General features: G+C 49.5%; 7 protein-coding genes across 7 annotated transcripts; 1 reads left to right on the forward strand and 6 right to left on the reverse strand.

Moving 5' to 3' along the window:
• Positions 1-228: 228 nt before the first annotated feature.
• Positions 229-1,919, reverse strand: P174DRAFT_440969 (threonine--tRNA ligase MST1). The gene has a single exon (XM_024827186.1). The coding sequence runs from the start codon at positions 1,904-1,906 to the stop codon at positions 314-316; it is 1,593 nt and encodes a 530-aa protein (XP_024682305.1). The 5' UTR covers positions 1,907-1,919; the 3' UTR covers positions 229-313.
• A 149-nt stretch (positions 1,920-2,068) lies between these two features.
• On the forward strand, positions 2,069-3,619 carry P174DRAFT_511996 (uncharacterized protein; the record flags this gene model as incomplete). Its single annotated transcript, XM_024831842.1, has 1 exon — positions 2,069-3,619. The coding sequence occupies exon 1, from the start codon at positions 2,231-2,233 to the stop codon at positions 3,617-3,619; it is 1,389 nt and encodes a 462-aa protein (XP_024682306.1). The 5' UTR covers positions 2,069-2,230.
• A 378-nt stretch (positions 3,620-3,997) lies between these two features.
• Positions 3,998-5,315, reverse strand: P174DRAFT_430704 (glycoside hydrolase family 16 protein; the record flags this gene model as incomplete). Its single annotated transcript, XM_024825650.1, has 3 exons — positions 3,998-4,825; positions 4,893-5,170; positions 5,228-5,315. 3 exons carry the CDS (start codon positions 5,313-5,315, stop codon positions 3,998-4,000), a joined length of 1,194 nt encoding a protein of 397 aa, XP_024682307.1.
• A 2,773-nt stretch (positions 5,316-8,088) lies between these two features.
• Positions 8,089-8,666, reverse strand: P174DRAFT_159552 (uncharacterized protein). The gene has a single exon (XM_024821198.1). The coding sequence runs from the start codon at positions 8,570-8,572 to the stop codon at positions 8,177-8,179; it is 396 nt and encodes a 131-aa protein (XP_024682308.1). The 5' UTR covers positions 8,573-8,666; the 3' UTR covers positions 8,089-8,176.
• P174DRAFT_159551 (uncharacterized protein) lies at positions 8,667-9,146 on the reverse strand. Its single transcript, XM_024821197.1, has one exon. It carries the CDS (start codon positions 9,023-9,025, stop codon positions 8,762-8,764), a length of 264 nt encoding a protein of 87 aa, XP_024682309.1. The 5' UTR covers positions 9,026-9,146; the 3' UTR covers positions 8,667-8,761.
• Positions 9,147-9,832: 686 nt separating this feature from the next.
• On the reverse strand, positions 9,833-10,466 carry P174DRAFT_430705 (uncharacterized protein; the record flags this gene model as incomplete). The annotated part of the gene is made up of 4 exons (XM_024825651.1): positions 9,833-9,877; positions 9,961-10,003; positions 10,175-10,328; positions 10,382-10,466. 4 exons carry the CDS (start codon positions 10,464-10,466, stop codon positions 9,833-9,835), a joined length of 327 nt encoding a protein of 108 aa, XP_024682310.1.
• Positions 10,467-11,941: 1,475 nt separating this feature from the next.
• Positions 11,942-13,252, reverse strand: P174DRAFT_459868 (SDR family oxidoreductase; the record flags this gene model as incomplete). The annotated part of the gene is made up of 5 exons (XM_024829814.1): positions 11,942-12,468; positions 12,532-12,667; positions 12,748-13,045; positions 13,111-13,162; positions 13,231-13,252. The coding sequence occupies 5 exons, from the start codon at positions 13,250-13,252 to the stop codon at positions 11,942-11,944; spliced, it is 1,035 nt and encodes a 344-aa protein (XP_024682311.1).
• Between the last annotated feature and the right edge of the window lie 1,982 nt (positions 13,253-15,234).

Raw genomic sequence — 15,234 nt, forward strand, 5'->3', positions numbered from 1 at the left:
TGTTTTATTATGAAACTCACAACGATTGCTTTCTTCCAGCCAACTTTGAAACTGATAGATGAAGAGTGTGGAAGTGAGAGCCGAAAGCCCTAAGATGCAGAATGGTGGCTCCATAGAGGTTCAGCAGAGTTAGCATCCCGAAGCCGGAGGACGGAGTTGATACTCGATTGGGAATAGCCGTGGAGCACAGACATAACTAGTGCTCCTGATAATGGAACTGAGGCTTGTTGGGAATATGATACAGGATGGTCTAGATACGTAGAGTAGGCTAGTAGTCAACATTATATAGTACAAGCATGGGATATAGAATACATCAGACAAATTGCTTCTCCAGCTGCACCAACAGATCATGGACCTCATCGACCTTCAGCCTGACGGCCCGTGGGTTCTGAAGAGTGTTCTCTCCCAACCTTGCCTCGAGCACTCCCTTCAATTTCTGTCCGTTTGCATCCGTTTTGGTCTGCATTTGACCTGTCACATCGACAGTGATACTCGAGTCTGCCACATCTTTAGGTCCGAGGATAAAAATCAAATTGTACTTCATCTGTTTGGCCCGTTGGATCTTCTTGCCGAGTGTCTGGCTGCTGGTGTCGACGTCGATCAGGTATGTCGAATCGACGGGTGAAAGAGGCTTCGGAGAGGTTGCATTGTCCTTGCCAGCAACAAGAGGACGGAAGCCGGAGATTTTCGCAGCAGCTTCTTGTGCCTGTTTGAGCACCGCCTCGTCCTGGTTGACCGTCAGAATGATACCTTGGCGCGGCGAGAGCCAGAACGGCCAGCGACCGGCATATTGTTCGATAAGCAGGGCAAGGAAGCGTTCCAGCGACCCAAAATTCGCCCGGTGAACCAGCACGGGCGTCGCTCTTCCTGGAGTCGCCGGGTTGTAGTCCTCTTCACCCTCCGCAACTTGGTACTCCAACCCGAACCGTTGCGGCAGATTCATGTCCAACTGGATCGTGGATAATTGGTGATATTTCCCTGCCTGATCCTGCAGTTGAATGTCAATCTTCGGACCGTAGAAAGCACCGTCACCCTCGTTCATCGCCCATTCCCTCCCACTGTTGTTCAAGGCTTCCCGCAGCTGAGCCTCCGCGCTGTCCCACAGTTCCAGGCTCCCGATAAAATCCTTCTCCGGCCGAGTGGAAAGTACGAGGCGGTACGGTCCCAGACCAAACGTTGTCATCACCATATCGACGAACCCCAGCGCGGACGCGATCTCCCCCTTGATCTGCTGCGGTCGGCAAAAGATATGCCCATCGTCCTGATGGAATCGTCGGACACGGGTGAGCCCGCTCAGGGCTCCCGAGATTTCATTACGGTGCAGAGGGCTGAAATCGGCGTAGCGGATGGGCAGTTCGCGATAGGAGTGGTTCTGCGACTTGAAAAGGAGACAGTGGCCGGGGCAGTTCATCGGTTTCAGGCCGTACGATTCGTCCTCGCCAGTTTCTCCGTCGGCTTCCCCTGTAGCTCCTCGACCTTTGACCTCATACATGTCATCTTTGTAATTCTGCCAATGGCCCGAAACCTCCCATAGAGAGCGCTTGTAGATTGTCGGCGTCAGAACTTCGCGGAATCCGTATTGAAGGTACTGAGTGCGAAGAAAGGAGATCAGTCGGTTGATGACATGGGTACCGTTGGGTAGAAAAAGAGGCGATCCAGGACTGTAGATAGAGGTTGTGAAGAGATCTTGAGCGGTCCCTAGTGCTCGATAATCTGTATTTGACGCGGTGGATGCTGGGGGAGGCGAGTGTTCAGCCTGCGCTTCGGAGCACGAACAGGATCGATATGATGTCGTGGAGAGCCATTGCCGTCTCGTGGTCGGCTCTCGAATATATTTCACGTCATTGTTGAAGGCCGGCCGTCTCGAGAACGAGCGCTGCCAGCAGAACGTGGATAATCTCCGCATGGTTGGTTTGATTCATGGCAAGGAATTTTTTCTTCCGCGACACGACGCGAGGTCCCAGCTGGATCGGCCCGATTGGGAAGTCCACGAATGGCATGTGCGCTTCCCCACTATAACAACAGTTCCAATCGACGCCTAAGCGCATTCCTTCGCAACAGCAAATGCGATACATACATTTACTACGAGAGCATCAAGATAGATATATCTGTCGATTTAATTGCAGCGGTTTCCAATACTCGTCGTCAGGCGCACTATAGTCTTAGTTTGAAAGTTCACCCAGGACGTCGACAATACAAACAAAGTGAAGATAAGCGCAAATAGCTCAACATGTCTCCGGGCTCAGCTCCTACAGCAGATAGCTGTATCCTGGGCGAGTCCTGGGTTGTGGCGTCAACCTCATCCTTGCAAAAGAAGCCCATACCTGAAGAATCAGATCGAAAAGCGCCGCCAAATCAAGAAGACGAGCGCAAGGGATGCCAATCGATGACAACGTCTGCTTCTTCAATATCAGGCCCCGAGCTTATCATGCCGTCAATATGCGAGGTACCTATCTCAGAAGCCTCCTGGGTAGCGCCGGAGTTGCGCTCTCGCACGCTGTCCGCGCATGTCAAACGAAGACACAAGCGACTATCTGATCGGCCAGGGAAGAAGCGAGAGTCTGAAGCCTCGACTCTGGAAGACTCTACGTCAGCATCGCGCAGATCACAGGGAGACGAGACCGCGTCCACCAGCTCTGGAACAACTTCCAGTTCTGCGCGCATAGAAAGATACATCAGACCATTGATCAACCTCCTCCTCATGACGGCAATCTCCCACCTTCTCATTCTACCTGAGCTCGTCCACCAATATCAAACCCTCTGCAGCATCGAGACAGTATCAGCCCTCTACCCAGCAAGCTGCATCCCTCCTTACCCACAACCACCATCCACAAACCCCCAAATGCAGTCCCTGCCCAACTCCATCCTAACCTCCCAATCGCGCCTCGAAACCCTCTTCAACACGACCCTCACCCAAATGTCCATCTTACACCCCACCCTGCAACAAACCGAGTCCCTCCTCCGCGACCTCCACACCAATCTCAGAAAGGCCTACCAGGCCACCAAACACGAACTCGACCTCGAATTCGCCGGCTGCACCCAAGCCGCCCGCACAGCGACGGGCAAGTTCGCCTCCCTGAAAGCAGACATCAACTCCGCAATGGATAGCCTCCTCGCAACCGCAGCCACCGACGACACTACCGGCACCGGCCGAAGCGGCAGCCGCTCCGTCGCCCAGGACGCCAGACTCTCGACCCAACTCGCCCGACGGGAAGCGTACCTCGACCAGCTCACTGCACGCATGCAGTCCAAGGCCGAGGCGCTGTGCGGGGACTTTGCCACGCTGGACGACCATCTCGAGTCTATCCAGGAGATTGTGCAGAGGGAGATGCGCGCCCCTTCTTCACCTGGTGAGTTTGAGACAACCGACGGGGACGGCCCTAGCAACGGCAACGGTAAGGGTATTTGGGCTTTCATTGACGCAATCGTGCCGTTTACCGCCAGGTCTTCAGTCCATACTGGCGAGGACGAGACCTCAATGGCGAAGACGCGTGGGGACACGAATCTGTCCGACTTGCTTCGGCAGGCGACGGATCACCATCGACCTGTAGCTGATCTAATTCGGAGATTATATATCGATCTGCAGAACCTCCAAAGGAAGAAGGGTAATTTGGTATAAGCATAGCAAGCATAGCATCAGCAATTTAACGTTCGCGACGAGTATATGAATGAGATTTCAAGTTTGCATCACTGCAAGACAGTAGGCAAGCTGCGTTATCATTACTGTTACTATTGACGATCGATAATTATATTTCAATTGAAATATCTACGACGGAGTTGGTGTGTCCAAGTCACAGAGCGAAAGAAACTCCCCAGAAAGGTAGCGTAGTTCATTAAATATGTAGCATGTTGTATGTACGGGGTATAAGGAATAGGTATGGGCATAGAATGAGATCAAATACAAGAACGATGGAGTATCAAGACTCCAACGATGGTGAAACCCCGATTCCCAAATCTGTACTTGTGACGTTCCCCCCTTCATTATGTGTATCGTGCATTAAACCAAAAGGGTCATTTTGTGTTTAGAATGCCAACACGGCAGCGACCGCGCCGAACACCAGGGCGCAGGCTGCGACCGAACCCTTGATGGTGCCGGCGGCGCCCTGGGAGAGCTCGGGGGTGACGGAGGCTCCGGCGCTCGTGGAGGAGCTAGAGCCAGAGCCGGAGCCGGTGTTGCTGCTGCCGCTGCCGCTGCTGCTACCACCGGTGGTGGTGGATCCCGAGCCAGTAGAAGAGCTGGAGCTCGAGTTAGAGCCAGAGGTGGTTCCAGAAGGGGTGGGGTAGCCTTGGTGGAAGTGGCCAGGGTGGAGGTGGAAGGGCTCTTGGTCGAGGTAGAGCTGGCGGTGCTGGTGGTCGAGGTCACGGAAGGGCTGGGCGAGGTATCGACGGCGCCGTCGAACTTGATGCTCTGCCAAGAGCCAGTGTTGTCGGAGTAGGTGTAGGACTCGGCGGGGTTGGCGTTCTCGATGCGGACGGACTTGACGTACATGGTGTAGGGTCCCGCACCGTAGTCGGTCAAGCCACCGGCCCACTCGATGGTACCCTTGGGGTTGCTGGGGTCGCCGCCGGCCCAGGTGCCGAGTCTCAGGCGCATAGGAGTCTGAGGGAAGCGAGTGCCACCCTTGGCATCGTTGGACGTGAGCGTACGCACGACCGCGCCGTTGATAGACCAGGTAACCGCATCCTTGGTCCAGTCGATGGTGTAGGTGTGGAAAGTCTCCTGAGGAGTGGCAACGGGCACATAGGTGCCTCGATCATATGTGGTGGTATCGCCTTTACCGAAGTAGTTTGTCTGGACCTGAGTGGTATCACCGCCCAATACTTCCTGCGCTTTTTGTTAGTCCAGTTTTTCAAGGAGAACGTTAAGAAAGAAAAAAAACAAGCAGGCATACCCAGTCAATCTCATCCAGATCATCCGACTCCAGGACGATGCTGCTAACAACGCCTGTACCAGGAGCGGCCTTCATCACCACTTCGGCCTTTCCGAAGAAGAAGTAGAAGTCGGTGTCAATGGTAGGCGAGTCACCCTTCTTAGCGACAGCGAACTCGGCGCCCTGGGGGCCAAGGGGAACTTTGCCTGCGGTGACTTTCCATTGATCCAAAGCTGAATCTGAGGTGAAGTCGGCAGTGTAGGTGGATGCGGCAAGACCCTTGTTGGACGGGCAGGTCTCTGCAAAACAATCGTCAGATAAGATGTTATATCATATGCAGCAATAGAAAGACTCACTCTCGAGGGGATTGCACTTTGACCAAGTCTGTGCAGAGCAAAGAGGGAGCACCGCAGTCAGGGCTGCTGCTGCGTACTTGAAATACATGTCTGCGTTATGCAGGGTAAACGAGCGCTGGTGTTAAATGAAGAGAACTGTGTAGCAGATGATGATGTGTTCAGACTTTTGAAAGTAACGACTGGAAGTGAATGATATAAAACTTCAGAAAACGACAGGAAGCTCTTTACAGAGAACAAGAGGTATTGAGATGGATTACGTTGATAGAAGGACGGGGGGAATCGACCGCAGTAAATAGTCGCCTGGTTCCTGTCGATTAAAGGGGAGGCAGCCGTGAGCTAGTCTAGTTTACTTGGGGAGGCTGAGTATGCGCCATGGATTGATCGAAACTCAGAGTCATAAGGCGAAGGACTATAAGATAGTAGGGGTCGTCGCTATGGAGCCATGGTATTAATAGTCGGCTTTTTACCCTGCCACCGAGTCGAGAATCGCCTCTGATTGGGAGCGCAGGATCTTAGCATCGTCCCCCGGTTGATGACCCAGCGCGCTGTCTCAGACTCAAGAGGTCCAAGGTAGGAACTGAGTGCTCAGAGGTCAGCTTGCATTACGGATGAATGTGGTCAGACACGGTGATTGATCGGACGATGGAGGGGCCAGCCGACACCCCGATCCGGTGGATCACAAAACTGGAGAATGGATCCATCCTCCTGCATAGTATCAGGCTATCAGCCCATGATCATAGGCGAATGATGACCTCAGCCATGATCCATTTTTTGCCATGAGCCGTAACATTTGTGGACTGGAGTGAATGTGGATGTGCCCAAATTCGGCCGGAAGAAATTTACAAACATAAGAATCTGAGTGTGTCTGACTTCTGTCTGACGGTCTGACCGACCGGGGGCAAGTTCACTTGATCCACAGTAAGATGCAACTGTAAGCGAGCAGCGCGGTAGCGAGTTACCTATTCGGTAATGGGGTAAAAGAATTGTTTGAGCCGCGATGCGACATCTCAGACCGCAGATAGGCACCAGCACGCTAGGATATTTTCCTAGTCCGGGTGTGGTTTGGTTCAGGTCCCTGGTTGCATCCATACGAACTTGTGTTGGCAACGGAAAAAGTAAAACTCTCCTGGTCTAGGCAGACTACGGACTAGTTTCCATCTAGTAGTATCTACTAAAATAATCATATTGTCCTAGTGACTCGCTACTGCAGTGCAGGGTAGTATCGTCTACTCCGTAGACAGTTAACTAACCATTAGCTAATATTTAGTATGTCTCTGCCAGAGATAATTTTAGTCGGTCAGGCCTGAAAATTTTCCATTATTATGATTCAGTTGCCACAGATGATAACATTCCAAGTTGGATCATTATGATCATATAATGTTCAAGGATTCAGTGTCAGATTAACTCATGGAGAAGGAATCGGCAGACGATCGGTTGATCTCTCATCATCATGATCGAAGGGAATGCGCAATCCGAAGACAGCGAGTTTTCGAATTCGCCAGTCCCGAGCCGCGGAATGATCAAGATGTGGGTTGCCATGTGGAGAAACGGTGAGCATAATTTTCAGGCCTCAAGATAACTACCTATCTGGGTACCAAATATCGTCCATTTAGGTCATTCAGCGCAATAATACTGTCCCTCTCCACTATTTACTATCTACATACTGCTGTAGAGATACAAGAGCTTGCTTGGCTAATTCATCTCAGAACGTCGGAATGTCTCACTGATGAGAAGGTCGTAAATAACAAGGAGCAACAATAATAATAACAATAATCATGATGGGGAAATTGCAAAGTACCATCCCAACGCCCAGGAAATGACAGGTGGTACTACGTTGTACCCATATGGTCATTGTGAGGCTGGGGCGGATAGATTAAGGGGAATTGTAATCTGGGATCAACCCGTCTTACTGGAGGAAGACATTGGTCATTTGTCATTTTGGATAAACGCCTGCAGCTCAAGAGTCTGAAACATCAGCAGGGGTCTATCACCAGGGCGCTATCGCCCACATACGGAGAACCAGTCAGAGGGCTCTTGCGATCACTGGCAAGAGCAAGCTCCAGACATGAGTAAAACTTACGAAGCGCGACCAAGACAGACGACTGAAAATACATCTCCCTGACGTCAAAATGAAGACGTTGAGAGAGAGCAAGGTAAAAAAAAAAAAGAAGGGCTCCGAAGACGGAATCGAACCACCGGCCTCGAGGAGATGTACAGAATTCGTAGAATTGAGACCACGTCTCAATCTCACAAGGCTTTGTGGCTGGCGGGCCCAAGTTGCAGCCCCACTCACCCCGCCATTCTTGGTTGGATCAACAAACAAGAACAACCAAGCCAGTTCAGTTGCCTCGGTGGCCTTAGTAATGCGCAGCCTTAGTCAGCTGATCAAATCACAAGGCCAAACATTCCAGTCTGATTTGTTGGGAAATGAATGTTTTTGAGGCGGAGGATGCACTCCGCAATGTTGTTGGGCTGATCATCACCGCCACGTTGAATCTATCCCCTTCTCACATAACCCCTCCTCTTCCTCTATCCTCTTCTTCTTCTTCTTCTTTTAGATAACTTCAACCCCAGATACTCTTGTCTATACTATTCAAATCCAGGAAATGGCCCACAAATCTACCAGATCGTCCACACGCAGAAACCCAAGCCGCTCCGTCCCCCCTTCCTCGGCCTCGTCACTCGCTAGCACGGATATGGATGTGGATCGCAAGGTCTACATTCCACTGTGCTTCTGTCTGATGTCGTTTGCGGTTATGGTCTATGTCAACTGATTGAACCAAACACATTCGAAGGCAACACTTAAGATCGTTCCAACGCTGCGTCGAATACTTATCAACGACCCTCAACGGTCGGCGACGTCATCCCCCTACTCGTATCGGCACTCCTTGAAACCAATCTCCAGTAATCTGCAAGACGATAACACCCACATCCACATCCACATCCACATCAACGTCCCGCCCCACCGTACTCATCGCCAGCAAACGACTGCGCAACCATCGTACACAACCGTATGCGCGTCTGACGCAACAAGGGCAAGAATAAAGGTCCGAGATGGACTCGGCACCTGTGCTCAGTACCTACGGCGTCCGTCACGTATAACCCCCACCTTGAGATTCTACCGGACGATTTCGGCCACTCGGCCGCGAGCCCGAGTCTAAAGTGCATCGGTTGATTGCACAAAGAGAATGATGGTGTCAAGGACAGAGCCTGGTGCCTTGGACAGCAGAGCCAGATCTGCACATATAATGAGTGAGAGAAACAGACGCAGCTTCGGGATAGCGACAGCAACTCTTCAAGCCCGGATGAGCACTGAAATAGAAGACAGTTCAGTATGCAGTACATAGGTCGCGGAAGGAACCCAGTGGGACAGCGTTGATACGACCTCCTGGCAGGCCTCAGGGCCGTCAAGCACCAGACACATGTCTGCAGGACAACGTCCGCACCTTCTTTCCTTATATATATATATTCTTTTTCTTTCCTTTGTTCGCACGGTCTAGCTTCTAGACCTTGATTGCTTTTAAGGCCTGAATATTAGGGGCGAGCATATATTTCAGCAATCATTTGGTTTAAGAACATGTAACATTCACATCTCTTTGTTATATTCATCCCACAATTCAACTTCATTTTTCCTTTTTCTTTCTCTATAATCATACGTTCAGCATACCACACATTTCTTGAAGCACAATGAAGCTGTCTATATGAGACCATTGTAAAGAACGAAAGCCTGTCTAAATTATTTCCTGCCCAGCATGCCTTAGACACGAAATCAGAATTTGCATGTATCTGGGGTATCATGACAACAGATGCCAGGTCAGGGACGCACTCTTCCGCTGGGATTATCCGTCATCTTGGGCATGTCTCGAGCTTGCTTATCTCATTACTCTCAGAATCAGACAAGCCTTCCAATGCTACCTGTACAATTTTCTATGACTAGGCAATTGTTGCCTTCAGACCTCAACCCATGATACACACCTGACACTTTTCTCCAGTTGTCGGTCTTCTCTTTTGGACCCTCTCCTAAATCACATGTACCACTCATCACCTCAGAGTAAACCAGCAGCAGACCCTTGCGGCGAGGAATAAAGGCAAACTTACAGTGCCATACTTAGCTTTGCAAACAATATGCATTGCCTGGCTGCCTTTTTCATACAGTTTGGTACTACAGCCGCCTGATCTGTTTCCCAAACCATAAAGGCAGCCATGTAATGGGACAATGAACATTCCAGTTGCAGATCTGTATACCTCCCCCCCCCCCCCACACAAACAACCAAGACAGACACAGAACTAACCATAGTTGACTTCGTGGTGGTTCCAAAGAACTCTCGCTACAAAAGAGGCGAAAATCAGGTATAAATCGAAGAGAGTGGGAGTATAGAATAGACATGGAAGATTGACTATTCACCCATAGACAGAAATTCCAGCGAAATATAACCACATTCGAACAGCAGTGCTCCGTTTGGAGTGCTGGAGTTCGACGTGAGGGTACTTAGGTACGCCTGAAACTTACAACATGGTAGGCTCTAGCGTTTGGGTCTCGGGCTATCGGGTATTCAGAACACTCCGTGGTTTCTACTTGAAAAGGAGTGACCGGGCAGTTAGTGTTTAGAGCACATTGTTCTGTGCAACCTCTGAAGCCCTTTGTAAGTCCTAATCGGTTTAGCATGTAGGCGTTAAAGGCTATCTTGCATGTAAGAAAATGCTCTTCTTCCTTCTTGAGAGGTAAGACTTACTTTCAGCTCCGTCCATATCCTAAAGCGTACACCATGGGCAGTCCTAAAGGACACAGCACCATGTGAACACCATCTTTATAGAGCGCGAAAAAGGGAGGTTAGAAAGCCAACTCTGTGAACTGTAGTGAGAACCCTTACAATTATCAATCTGCACATTATTAGCATGTATTTCTCCTCAAATTATGCTCTTGCTAATTAAGTTAACAGCACCTACCTTCGCATCTTCCTCACGCAACCGCTGCTCGATTTTCTTTGCTCGCACAGGTCGTCGGCACCTGCCGCAGCCGGGTCCACCTGTTCTTGACAGTTGGGGACCGGGCTAGGAGCAGATGGAGCACCGGTATCCGGTTGATGTTTCTCGCCAGGAACTAATAGGATCGCATTCGAGCCACTGAATGAGGCAGTGTCCGCTTAATCTGACTGCCAGCATTGGCCTGAATACCAGACTGTGGCATGGCATTCTGGATCCGCCGTGCACAGTCGAGCGCAGTCCTCGGGTGATGCATTTCTCCTGTACCTTACTGAGGCCAGAAAGCAGGGATGTACTGCAAGTGATGGTGTAGAAGGTTTAAGTCAACTTGGACTTTGTGGGCTCTGAGCAGGACAGAAGCGGTCGTAGTCGGCTCTTGCAAGGCTGTTGAACAACGCTAAGGGAAATTAGAAAGTGGTAGAGAGTTGGTAGGCCCATGTTCAATGGTCAGTAGGATTAGTGGACAGTTAGGAAAAGAGTAGAGGAAGAAATAATACTTCTAAGACGGCAGTGGGACAACCTGAGTGCGCGATGGTGAGTTTTATAGGGGAGCATTATAATGTGTGCTCTTGGGCAGCCTGCACATGTTCCTCGACATCACACCTGCTGCTATGCATCTAAGGTTAGTGGTCCAGCATTTGCTGCTTTAGGTGGCCATCATGTCTATCTTGAGGAGTAAGGACGCAAGACAAGCCATGGTAAATGCAGGTCAATCGAACTAAGTACTCAATAACCTAACTGCGTCCAAGTCCGCGGACACAATTGGCGGTAGTCCCATCCTGTGCATGACCCAAAGTTGGGCAGTGTAACCAAGCCCAGTCAGTTGCATATTAGTTTTGGGCTATATGGTGATCCAGAGCTTCTTTTTTATGTGCTGTGCCATATTTCCACTGACTGTGGCTGGCTGACCTGAGACTGAAAAAAAAGTATATGCAAAGAGTGAAGGTAGGAAAACAGAAGATCATCCTGTAAGTTTCTACGATCAGATCATGCAGCATAGCATCCTATGGCCTGTCAAGCACACGTTAGTTGGGTAACTTGCAAGTTAAGCTTCATCCACATTGCATTTGGGGTCAAAGCTTCATCCTACTATGACACAAGGATGTGACTTTGCAACCTCTTATATCAGCTAATAACAGCGCCATAATAGGAGAGACATGGGCCCAGGGATATGGTATGATTGATTAGGATATCATGAATGCAATCTCTTGTTCCAGCTTCATTTCTCTACTTAAGGAGTTTGATATACTGATTCCGCGAAAAAGTTTAGCAATGAAGCTTGCTCTTAGCGCTCCTGTTGGCTATGCAGCCCTAAGGCAGCTTCCCTGCAGGTGCCTTACTAGAATTTATAGACAAAAAAAGCAAATTGGAAGCAATTTCAAACCAATCAGATTCTAGACAGCGAGTTGAATTGCAATGTGGCATATTTCTCATGGTCTAATTACTCAAGTCGGAAGTCCATAAATCCCTTACCGGATTCGGCTACATGGTTGACAGAGTTTACTCTATATAACGATGAAACAGTTAGCCAGCGGCCCAAAATGGCTACACTTGACGCCGTTTTGCGAGTCCTACTAACCTATCATGAGTGGCTCTGCACGGGGCTGACTGAAGGCTGAGTTGATGCAGTAGGAGACAGAGCAGAAATCTTGTTTCTAATATTTGAAATGGACAATAAATTACATACTCAGTAAAACAAGTGTCGTTTAAATCCGCTTCAGGAATTCTATCCTATTTTTGTAATTTTTGTAACGATATCACAGTCTCAGTAATGCTCGAGGACAGTGTCCGATATGTCAAGCCAAGCTTCTCTGTTGCTTGGGAGTTGTCAAACCTGTAAAGTCCTCCGGGGGGATACCCACCACCACCCGTGTTTTGTTCTGGGAGTTGCGGTCTGTACTCCGAGAAGGATTCTCGGATGACTTCACAGATCTCCTTGTTTGAGAAGTAACCAGCTGTCAATAAGAATCTTTTATTCGCGACTCCTGGAGCTTCCATCGCTCTTATATGGGCCAAGGCGGCGTCACGAACATCTATCCAGAGGAAGAACGATGTTCCTGTGTCAGGGATTTCAGCTTTATATTCGCCTACCATAAAATTTCGGATCCGCTGGTTCGACGTGTTGAGTTCGTCGTGGTTGCGCAGTGGGTGTATCACTGGGCCAAACATCAATGTTGGACATAACGTAACCAGAGAGAAAGGTGGGTTCTCTCTCTCAAGAAACTCCCAACATGCTCGCTCGGCAAAAGTCTTGCTTGCTAGATCGAAGCTTTTAGTTCAAATATAGGAATATCAGGTCGGACGAGGAGGTGAATTCTAACCTCTGTATCCGTTGAGAGGATTTAAATGAGCGTCCGAAAGGGCAATTGGGTTCCAATCTTCTTCGGAATAAACATGATCGACCCAACTGTTCCCCTTATAGCTGTTGATGATCGATGCGAAAGAAGATGTGACGATCTGCAATTGGTTAAAAACAAACCTCGGGAACTGAAGCCAAGCAAGTCTTGCTTCATTTCACTACCATGCGGGAAGCGTACCACTTTCTTAACAGATGGTGCACTTTTCCGAACTGCTTCCAGCAACGCAATAGTCCCACCGATTGCAGGATCCAAGAGTTCTCGCTGAATATCGGTTATCGAGTAGCGAAAGGGAGACGCAGTATGGATGACCATATCGAAGGGCGCGTCGGTTTTGAAACATTCATCAAAAGCACCAGCGCTCGTAAAGTCAGGAACGATGATAACTCGTAGCTGAGTGGTAGATGCATGTAGATGGTGGCATTCACGGATCTGCTCAGCCTTCTCGTGACTGCGGACAGTGGCTACGACTGAATATCTGGGAACACGTAAGTATCATGGGTAAAGCTGGGGGGACGGAGGCTGATAGTGAATTGCAATTACCCTCGATCCAAGAGGAGACCAAGAACATGGCTTCCAAGGAATCCGTTACCGCCTGTTAGTGGCTGTCAGTTGAAGCTAGGCTCTCGTAAATTTCACTCTTGAAGTGAATGAAATACGAACCAGTGAGGAGGACTCGAGCCATGCTTCCTTCTCTTTCCTGTCTTTGTTTCCGTTGCTTTTAGGAAACTTGTGCTTTTAGAGAAATCGAAATGAATCCAGCACAGTAGGGCGACGGAGAGAAATGAGGACTAGGACCAGGTGTTTATATCTTCTTGTCTCCCCAAATCCGGTTAGATGAGGACGTTTTGGCAATTCCAACACGAGCATTGCTCTAGATGTGGCCAATTAACTCTCGTCAAAGCCAGCTAGGGCCATACCTAGTACCAACGATACGATCAAGTGGACTAGGGACACGCAAAAGCCTATACGGCAATTTTAAGACCAAGCGACAGATCAACGGTCTGAGTCACACTGGTATATTAACCATACCCGGCGCGAACCGATCAATTCCGACTAAAAGAGGTTAAAGAAGATATGGCTAAAGAGAGACAGTTCGTAGAGGAAGATGGGAAAAGATACAGTTGCAAGCCACCAACCGGGGGTATGCAGCCAAACTGGGCACGGTCAAAGCAGAAAGGGTAGCAAAAGTGAGCCAATGCAGCGCTAATTCATGTATTTAGAAGAAGAATGGCAATAGTATTGGTTACAGTATGGCGCACTCACAGCAAAACAGTGTGGGTGGGCAGAAAGCCACACATCACCTACGAACAGAGTCCTCACGATGTACTTCCAGACTCTCCCTCCTCGGCGGCCAATCTGCGCCTCATACCGACTGCCTTTGTGTCTATGTTCGGAGCTAAATTAGTGTTAGTGTTCCCATATAGGGTCCCTGAAGCGACCTTAGCTAAATAAAAAGAAAGAAAAAGTCCCGCCACAGGATGTGGTTGTCAACCTGTAGCAACGGATACCAAATGCAAACAACAAAATAGTAGGTACGTGCTTTCAAAGCTGCAAGGACGAGTTCGCGATGGTTCTCTCTTCGCTTCCACAGTGTTCCCCGTACTCCCCTTGAGCTCAGCTCGGTAGCACCCCCAAACCGTCCCGTGCCCGTCCATTCCAATTCAACACCAGTCAGTCCCCCTAGATCTAATTCCCCGGGGTTCAAGGTCTTGGTCGTCCATTGTGCGAACGGCGTCGGCTCGGCATAGTTCTGCGTCTCGTAGGCAGCATGAACAACCGTCCTGTCCCGATATCTGGAACTGGTCAAGTATAAGACACCGTCACCATGGAAGTCTGCATAAACACCGCAGGTGGTTATCTGAATGTTCATTCGCGCAGATCCATCCAGGAAATGAACCCCTACAGTGGAAGTTCTCCCCGGCCGCCAAGTATGAGCAAATTATCGAAGACAGATACGAACCCAGTATGAATCATGTTTCCAGCAGGTTGATTAATGATTGTAAGTACGCCTCAGAAGAAGAGCGGAGAGCAACGAGTCGTGCAATAATGAACTAAGTTGAATCACCCCAGGGTGAAATCAATAATTCTCTCACTGGATATCCAGGGTCCAACACTATCGATGTCAGCGGCAGAAGCTACGTCAAGATTAAAGTAGCCGGAAGTTCAGGTGATCCTATCAATTGATGGGGTACAACTACACGTACGCAATCTTGGTGCGCCGGTGCAACTTGGGCGAGGAATGCTGACATTGTAACAGGATTCGAGGGAGCCTCTCTTGGAGTACGCAAGTCGTCGTTCAGGCTGGACAGAGAGGGGTGGAGATATCGCTTAATCTGAAGGACGACACATTCAATACTAGATCTGAGGTCGTCAGTTCAGATATCGAAGGAGCCCCGGCTGTCACTGAGGAATGATGTCGATAACTGGAGGGAAGCCGTAGCCAAGAATCTTAAAGAAGCCTTCAACTCTAGTCCCGTTGCAAGACACTGAGCAGAAGCTCCAGAGTGAGCTAAGCAGTTCAGCCCACATTGTTGTTCCCGGGCAGGGCTCCTTCACCTATAAGAACCCCAGTCTTCAGTAACGCTGGAGGTTGACTATAAGCTCTATTCGTAGGTAGACTTATTTCACGGCACATTAAATGATGATTCTGCATGTTGCCATATG

This window comes from Aspergillus novofumigatus, assembly GCF_002847465.1.
Source record: "Aspergillus novofumigatus IBT 16806 chromosome Unknown P174scaffold_4, whole genome shotgun sequence".
Taxonomy (NCBI): domain Eukaryota; kingdom Fungi; phylum Ascomycota; class Eurotiomycetes; order Eurotiales; family Aspergillaceae; genus Aspergillus; species Aspergillus novofumigatus.

Bases quoted from the DNA above. Each gene is read 5' to 3' on its own strand.
- P174DRAFT_440969 (XM_024827186.1), bottom strand. From the start codon at position 1,906: ATGCGGAGATTATCCACGTTCTGCTGGCAGCGCTCGTTCTCGAGACGG.
- P174DRAFT_159552 (XM_024821198.1), bottom strand. From the start codon at position 8,572: ATGTACTGCATACTGAACTGTCTTCTATTTCAGTGCTCATCCGGGCTT.
- P174DRAFT_159551 (XM_024821197.1), bottom strand. From the start codon at position 9,025: ATGATACCCCAGATACATGCAAATTCTGATTTCGTGTCTAAGGCATGC.